Source organism: Magnolia sinica, chromosome 18 (assembly GCF_029962835.1).
Source record: "Magnolia sinica isolate HGM2019 chromosome 18, MsV1, whole genome shotgun sequence".
NCBI classification, from domain to species: domain Eukaryota; kingdom Viridiplantae; phylum Streptophyta; class Magnoliopsida; order Magnoliales; family Magnoliaceae; genus Magnolia; species Magnolia sinica.
This window is the reverse complement of record NC_080590.1, coordinates 28,404,585-28,414,081: the sequence shown is the minus strand read 5'-3', so window position 1 is coordinate 28,414,081 and position 9,497 is coordinate 28,404,585. Positions and strand designations below refer to the sequence as shown.

Genomic DNA, 9,497 nt, shown 5'->3' with positions numbered 1-9,497 from the left:
GTAGATTTCCCATAAACATCATAGTGGGCCCAACATAGCTTCCAATGGCAATAACTTCATGCAAAAGGCTTTTGCTAGAAATCCGTGTCAACTTGATGTGACGTGACACAGTTGGGTAGTAGGACCTAGCTAGAGATGGATGGTCCTTTAGGGCCCATTATGATGTAAGTATTTTATCCACACCATCCATCCATTTTGAAACATCATTTTAGGGCTTGAGTTAAAAAATGAGGCATATCAAAGGCTCAAGTGGACCATACCATAGAAAGCATTGAAATTGAAATCCTACCATTGAAAATTTCTTGGGGCCCATAGAATTTTTTGATGTAATTCAATCTTTGGTCTATGATGTTAAATTAAATTTTAAATCCAATGGTCGGAGTGGATTCGATACATATCCCACGGTGGGCCCGACAACCCTTAACACATGACAACCTAGACCCTATACACATAACAACCACGCCCAAACCCTTAATACGTAACAACCCCAACCCATAATGTATGACAACCACGACCCAGGCCATTAACACACAACCTCAACCCTTAACAAATTATATATGTTCATATTCTTCCAAGATAATATATTATAAAATTCAAATTCTATCTCTTCCATTGTCTTTTACATGACAAGCACAACCATCCATCTCTACCTTAAATTTTTTTCTACAACCACTTCTTCCCACGACAACAACCATTGTCATCACTCTCTATTCACAACCAAAAGTGAGTTCCATTTCTAAAAAAATGTTATTATGAAAAATAAAAAATAAAAAATCCATTCAAAACGACTTCCATCTCCAAGATATGTGATCGTCAAAGAAAAAACAATACTCATTTTTAAGGCCATAAAAGTTGTTGGTAGTGCTCATACATCGAAGAAGTTGATGACAATTACCGTAAACAGAAAAATACAGCAGAAGAGGGTGGTGGTGGGTTCCCAAATTAAAGACATGCTTGAAAAAAAGAAGAAGAAAAGAGTCCTGGTAAAGCAACAAAGGAAGAAGAAGGTCCGTATAGGTAATAGTCTCCAATTTCATCTTTTCCTTTTTTAATGTGTCATAAGGCTAGCTAGAGTATTTGCTTAAACCTTTTGATTTTTGAGGCGTTTGGCAATACGACAATGTTTCTTTGGTCAAAATGTTGGAGTCTTCCTCTTCTCCGGTTCTTTTCCCACTGCCAGGGTTTCAAACGAACTTCTGTTCGTTAGGTGTGGCCCACCACCATCATCTGTAAAGATGATCCGAACCATCCAAGGTGGGTGATAGATTCCAACCATAAACACACACTCCGCACACGTGCATGCACACGAAGTTGAGGGAAAACTTGATTTTGCACACGAGTTAGATTTTGAAAGGAAGCCTATTTTAACTTAGATTCTTGCAATCCGAGGGAGAATTTCTCGTTAAATCTCAACAATTCCTTGGTAAAATCACGGCCGTCCAAATCTTCTCACGCGTATTATATTGAACGAAAACTCACGACTCATCATAAAAGTTTTCTTCCCTGCCAGCTATGCTTGGAGTCTGCTACAACCAAGATCGACTCGAGCCATTTGATCATCCTCAAGATCATCTCCAGCATTCAAAACGGGTCTGAAGTAGTGTGTAACAACTGGGAAATGCAACTGAATATGCTCCAACGCATGTGTCTTGCGCTACACACGAAAAACATGTGGAAATTGGAAACTTGGAACCCACCATGTTCTCTCTCTTGCCCGTCTAAAAGGTAGGTCTCACAAGCTCCGTGGGACCAATCTAGACCCTTTACAGAGATTAGATTGAAGAAATAACCGTTCAGTGGTGTTTTGCCATTACAGGTGGCATCATCTTCTCTGTGTTCGCACTTACAATCAACGGTATGTAAGAATTTCTGGATGCGGAAATCCCAGAGATTTGTTGTGCATAGAACATGGAGATCAAGGGTTCGGATGGCTTACCTAAGTGGGACGCCATTGCTGAGAATAATAGAATACCAAAGCTGTAGTCTTCATCCTTCACACCAATACACAGAATAGTAGATGGGACTTAGGTTCTGTCGTTGTGTAAGATTGGGGACCCAGCTCTTCTCTTATATAAAAGCTAGGAGATGAGAGTTTGAATCCCATTATAACTCTCTCTCCCCTGCTCCACATTACTGCATCCTAATTTAATTCAAACTGATGTCCGCATAAATAGCAATAGCATTCCACCCCAATACGCATTGCTGCGCAGCCTACCTGCGCAGCGTATCACCTGAAGTGGGCCCACTGGTTTACTCAATCCTATAGTCCAACTGATAGGACAATCCAGACCGTTGATCAGTAAGGCCCACCACATAAAGTTCGTACATTCTCCCACTTGGGCCTCATTGAGCAATGTCATTGATTGTCATATAAAATAAAGTCGAAAAAATGATTTAATTTTAAGAAAACATCCGAATGGTTAACCAATGAAATTGTTGGATAATATGAGTAATGTTATTCAATCTGGTCTATCAAGACTGTCAGTATTGAAATGCGGTAGTCATCACAACATTTAATTTAGGCGAAGTGAGGCTAAGCGTGATCATAAGTACTTCCAATCTTAACGACATAGATCAAGAACTAGGAAATGTGGTACAAGGATTACATACTTAGTGTGATAATATATGCCTATCCTTAAGAGGTCCTGAAGCTTTTATATATCTCCAAAGAGACACGACTGTAGTTCTACTTACTCAAAATTTGTGCATATATATAGAGAAACAGAAATAAATCTATATATCAAAAACAAATTGTATAAAACAAGATCTCTAAATGTCTGTGAAGATCAAAGTATGCTCAACTCTCACTAACTGAAAACATCTGTAAGATCAATGACTTACATCGATGTCACATGCTCCTGAAATGGCGTGAAGGGGAGCCCTTTAATGAGTGGATCTGCAATCATCTGCTTAGTGCCGAAGAATTCTACGGACACTTGATGATTCTGAAGTCTTTCCTTTACAACAAGATATTTGATGTCGATATGCCTTGACCTTAACGAATGCTTGTTGTTACTAGAGAAGAAAATAGTAGCTAAATTATCGCAAAATATTCAAGGGTTTCGGGATATGCTCCAGTACCCGTAAACCTGAGAAGAAACTCTGTAACCATAGTGCCTCATTAGATGCCTCGTGGCAGGCAATAAATTCAGCTTCCATGGTGGACGAGGCTGTGGTAGACTATTTCACGTTTTTCCATGATACAGCTCCTCCAACCATCATGAAGATGTATCTTGAGGTAGACTTCTTAGTGTCAATGCAGCCTGCGAAGTCTGCATCAGAATATGCGATCAACTCCAATTGATTTGATCTTCTGTATGTAAGTCTGAAGTCTTTCGTTTTCTATAAATACTGTAAAACTTTCTTTGCAGCTATCCAATGTTGCATTCCTGGATTAGATATGTATCTGCCCAACGTTCCAGTGATAAAGGCAATGTCCGGTCACGTACAGACTTAAGCATAGATGATGCTCCCTACTACTAATGCATACAGAAATTCTTTCATTCAATTCTTTTCTAAATTATTGTTTGGACACTGAAATAGTCCAAATTTGTCGCCCTTCACAATGGGCGACTGTCCTGAAGCACAATTTTGCATGTCATACCTTTCGAGTACCCTAGTAATATATTCCCCCTGTGACAAGCTGAGGGGTCCAAGTATTCTGTCACGGCAAATCTCAACGCCGATAATGTAAGAAGCTTCACCATGATCTTTCATTTCAAATTTTTGAGATAAGAATTTCTTAGTGTCGCTCAACATCCTGGTATCACTGCTAACCAACAGAATGTCATCAACATACAAAATCATCATAACGAACTTACTTCCACTGATTTTAATGTAGATACGTTCATCTGTAATATTTTCTATAAAGTCATATGAGGAAATTACTTCATGAAATTTTAGATATCACTGTCACGATGCCTGTTTCAACCCATAGATGGATTTCTTTAGTTTGCAAACCAAATATTCTAAGCTATTAACTACAAAATCTTTAGGCTGCAACATGTACACATTTTCATTCAGATCTCCATTAAGAAATGGAGCCTTTATATCCATCTGATGTAACTCTAAATCCATATGAGCTACAAGAGTTATTATGATCCTGAATGAGTCTTTTTTAGATACTGGTGAGAAAGTCTCCTTAAAGTCAATGCCCTCATGTTAGTAGCTGAAATATACTTTGCTTCAGTGGATGATAACACAATTGTCTTTTGCTTCTTTGATGACCATGAAACAACCTTTGATCCCATACATAATACATATCCTAAAGTACTTTTTCTATCATCAACTGATCTTGGCCAATCACTATTTGTGATTCTAATAATCATATTATCTACTTCTGTTGAGTATTTGATGTTGTAATTTTTAGTCCATTGGATGTACCTTAAAATTTGTTTTGCAGCTTCAAAATGATTTTTGTTAGGTTCACTCATGAACCTAGAGACCAAGCTAACTGATATATGATATCTGGCCTAGTATTTGAAAGATAGATTAGCAAACTAACCAAGCTTCTGTAAATCGAGGCATCAACTTACTGTGATCCATCATTCTTTGACAAATTTTGATTTATAGTCATTGGAGTTGCGACGGATTTGCATTTTGACATATTGAATCTCATTAAGATATCAATGGCATACTTTTCTTGTGAAATAAATATTTTACTATATTTTTGCCTTACTTGGATGCCATTGAAGTATCTCATAAGGCTGAGATCAATCATTTCATATTCCTTTATTATCATCATTTTGAATTCTTATATCATCTTTGGACTGGTGTTAGTATATATCAAGTCATCAACATAAAGGTAGACAATAAGAAAATCATGCGTACCTTCTTTCTTCACATATAAGGATGGCTCATTTGGACCCCCCCCTTTTTTTTTTTTGGGTTAGGCTGTTAGTACACACCTCCACTGTCAGTACACACTTTAGCGTTAGCCACCCCCACTAGGGAATCAATACCAAGACTTCAGTATTGAATCGAGGTATCTTCACTCAGTCTACCACGTGAGCTATGGATCACCCTTTTGAATTCTTATATCATCTTTGGACTGGTGTTAGTATATATCAAGTCATCAACATAAAGGCAGACAATAAGAAAATCATGCGTCCATTCTTTCTTCACATATAAGGATGGCTCATTTGGACTTCTTTTGAAGCTGTTTTGATGAAAGTACTTGTCGATCTTGATTTTTTATGTGAAATTGACACCAACCACTAGGTGCATCATCCCCTTTTAAGCCCTTTTGGGGTTTTTTTCGTAGGCTTAAGGCCCAAAATTCCAAGTGGAACACAATTCGAAATACTGCATGGGGCAACCCTCAACCTTTAAACTCTTTCCTTTGTGTGGCCAATATGAATCACAGTGGCATCTACTTGTTAGAATGGATTTCATGTAATGGGACTTGTAAAAATTAAGGGTAGATGTCTTGGGCGTAACATTTTTCTTTGATGTAACCCACTCTAATTGGAGTCATCTCACATATGTATCATAGTATGCCCATAAAAAATTAAGGTGGCGTCCCTTTTTTAAAATATTTATTTTTTAAACAATTAGAGAGGGTCACCTGCCTTGATTTTTTATTTTTAAAAAAAACAATTCATGTTAGGTACAGACCTACTAAATTATTCAACGTTAGGTGTTCAATCCTCACGTACTGTTTGCTGTGGTGTGGTCCGCTTGAGTTTTGGATATGCCCAAAATCTTCTTCTTTTTTTTTTGGCTTATGGCAGTAAAATGAGCTGGCAAAATGGATGGACAGCGTAAAACACATACAACGTGATGTGGCCCACTGAGCTTTTCCACAGCGGACGGTAGAGTCACTATCCAATCTGAGTCTGAAAAAATCATCGGTCCTTTTAGGTGGACCACACCCCATGTAAAGTAATCCAGCCGACCAACGTCTGAAGAAAGAAATAACAACACCTGCAACAAGCCACACATTGTACACCTCACACAAGCAACAACACCAGCAGTTCTACATGAAGATGTGGTTACTCATCTTCCTCTCCATCTCTTTCTCCATAGCTTTGAAATTCCTTCTCTCCAACCTCTTCCAAAAACCAAACACCAAGAAGAAGAAACTCCCACCTGGCCCACCCACCATACCTTTATTGGGCAACCTCCTATGGCTGAGCAACTCCCCATTCAATATCGAGCCCATCCTCCGGGACCTCCACGCCAAGTACGGCCCCATCATCACCCTCCATGTCGGCCCATGGCCAACCATCTTCATCGCTGACCACTCCCTTGCCCACGAAGCACTCATCCAGAAGGGATCCATCTTCTCCGACCGGCCGCCTGCCACGGTGCCAGTCCGTGTCACTATTAGCAACCAATATAACATTGGTTCTGCTGGATACGGCCCACTATGGCGCCTCCTTCACCGTAATCTCATGTCGGAAATCCTCCTTCCTTCACATGTGAAGTCTTACGCTCAGGACCGCAAGTGGGTACTTGAGATTTTGATCAAACAGCTCCGATACCAAGCTGATGCAGGCAAGCCTGTCTGTGTTGGGGAGAGCTTCAAGAACACTATGTTCTTCTTGCTCTTGCTCATGTGCTTTGGCCACAGGCTAGATGAAAGCGTTGTGAAAAAAATTGAAGACATACAGCAACAGTTGACCATGATCTTGCTTAGCTTCAACATTTTCGCCTTCCTACCGAAGCTAGTAAATATCTTATTCAGCAAGCAGTGGAACAGGCTCTTAGAGATCCACCACAAGCAAGAACAGCTCTTCATCCCTCTAATAAGAGCTTGTCGAGATCGTAAAGGAGATGATCAAGATGAGAAGAGCTTTGTGTTTTCCTACGTAGACTCGCTTCTCGCTCTCGAGCTTCCTGAAGAGGGAGGGAGGAAGCTCACCGAAGGTGAGATGGTGAGCCTTTGCTCAGAATTTCTAGCCGCAGGCACTGACACGACCTCATCTTCGTTGCAATGGATCATGGCGAACCTTGTGAAGCACCAGGACATACAATCGAAGCTGGCAGAAGAGATTGAAGCAGTCGTTGGGAAGGAGCGAGAAATAAGAGAGGATGATCTGGAGAAGATGCCATATCTGAAGGCCGTGATCATGGAGGGGCTGCGGAGGCACCTGCCGGGCCACTTCCTGCTGCCTCATGCTGTGTCAGAAGAAGTAACATTGAGTGGGTACCTCATACCGAAGAACACGACAATCAATTTCCCTGTGGCTGAGATGGGCCTTAACAAGGAGGTATGGGAGGATCCGACGGAATTCCGACCTGAGAGGTTCTTGGATGGTGGCGAGGTCGTCGACATAACAGGGAGTAGGGAGATAAAGATGATGCCTTTCGGGGCAGGAAGACGGATATGCCCTGCACTTGGTCTGGCTATGCTGGTTCTGGAGTATTTTGTGGCAAATCTGGTGAGGGAATTTGAATGGAAGGCAAAGGAGGGAGAAGATGTTGATTTAAGTGAGAAGAATGAATTTATTATTGTTATGAAGAATCCAGTGGAGGTGAAGATCATTTCAAGGAGAAAGTAAAGATTGGAAATTGATATTTGGACGATGTTATGTGTGTAATTAACTACTCTACTTTTACTTCTTGTATTTGTCACCTGTTCTACTTCTATATCAAATATTACATGGCTAGCTATGATAAGGCTTTTTTATTTTTACGTAATATTCCATTCTCATTGAAGAAATATGAAACATAGAGGCTAGTAATGGCAGAGAGCATAAAAAATAGCCGCAGCAGCATGCAATAAAGCCAGCAGCAGCAGAGAGCTCTGGGCTTCTTTAGGATTTATCCTCAAGCTATTACTTTCAGAGATGAGTGTGGATCGTCTGTGTTGAAAGGATAGGGAAATTCAGTGCCATTGCTTCTCATTGTCCATGTCATCACCGATGCCTCCAGCTAATAAGGTAGCTGGGATTTCTCTACAAATAGATTGCTTGCTACATAACATGACTTTTAATGTGTACAACTTGTACTGCACACACTGATTTATGTTTTAGATCCACACCGTCCATTTTTTACAGATCATTTTAAAGCATGAGCTAAAAAATATGGCACACCAAAAGCTCAAGTGAACTACACCAAAGAAAATAGTGGGGATTGAATGACTACCATTAAAACCTTCCTAGGATCCACTGATAGGTTTATTTGCAATTAAACATATTCATGAGGTCACATAGTCTTGATTAACAGTCTTGAATTAAGGGAGGACACAAATATCAGCTTGACCATATGCTTAACCTTTTCTTAAAGGCGCATAGACTTGGATAAAGGAAAACACAAATATCAGCTTGATTGAGCCTTTTTTATTTTTTTTAACACATGCACACACACCCCCACACACTCACGCCAGCTAGTGGAATTTCATCACCTGTGGATACCCGAACCCTTGACCAGGTGTTGAAACTCCTGAGAGTCTACCTTCCAAGCAAGAGTAAGGATCCAGCTTGATCGCCTTATATGGCCACGGGAAGTTTTCAACACTAGGTTTTCAATTCTCACAGTTTCTATAGTGTGGCCCACTCGAGCCTTGGATCTACTTTATTCTTTTTTCTTCTTATTTTTTAATTTTTTAATTTTAATTTTAATTTTTTAATTTTTTATATAATCTCAATTTTCATTTTATGGCATGGAAAAATGACTAGACGGTGTGGATATGATACATAGGTCATAATGCGCCCCCACACCAAAGTTCCACATGTCAGCACTTTCTCCACCTGAAATGTACTGCACTATGGGAGGGGATTAGTTGAGACCCAGCATCACGCCATCACCCAAGACAGTGCGGCCATTACCATGGTGCACACCTTTACCTGTGTATTCTGTATCAGCCCGGTCCATTCGTTTTTACAGATCATTTTAAGGGTATTATTCAAAAAATGAAGCAGAACCAATTAATAGGTGGACCATGTATATCATAGGAAACAGTGTTGATTGACTATTAATGGGCTACAAAAGCTTTTTTTTTGGAGCTGATATATTTTTTTCCTCTTCATCCAAGCTTATGCGAACTCATTGACAGATTGGATGGGAAATAAAACCTACGGAAACATTAAGGTGAGCCCTAAAAAGCTTTTAATGGTAAGGTATTCAATCACCACTGTTTCGTCGAGTATGGTCCACGTGATAATTGGATCTTCTAAAATTTGCGTATCATACTCTAAATGATCTAAAAAAAACGGATGGACAAAGTGGCTGTAGAATACACAAATCAAGGTGGCCCCAAGTGAGGGATGCACGGTCTTGGGTAATGCCAGGTCTCACCTAATTAGCTCCCTTGCAACACATGGCAAACAACGAATTTCGAAATTTACATGGGCCCGTGATGATGTATTTCTTACATCCACACCGTCCATCTACTTTTTCAGATCATTTTAGGATACCTTACTAAAAACAATACAGATTCAGAGCTAAAGTGGACCACACCACTGAAGACAGTAGGAAATGATCTTATGAAAAAATAAGCCTCATGGTTGGCCCTGGGAAAGTTTCAGCAGTAGTGTGTTCAATCGCCACAG

At 39.9% G+C, this 9,497-nt stretch overlaps 1 protein-coding gene across 1 annotated transcript; it reads left to right on the top strand.

The window, feature by feature from the left end:
• Positions 1 to 5,589: 5,589 nt before the first annotated feature.
• Positions 5,590 to 7,639, top strand: LOC131233332 (cytochrome P450 89A2-like). Its single transcript, XM_058230007.1, has one exon. The coding sequence runs from the start codon at positions 5,982 to 5,984 to the stop codon at positions 7,503 to 7,505; it is 1,524 nt and encodes a 507-aa protein (XP_058085990.1). The 5' UTR covers positions 5,590 to 5,981; the 3' UTR covers positions 7,506 to 7,639.
• Positions 7,640 to 9,497: the final 1,858 nt, after the last annotated feature.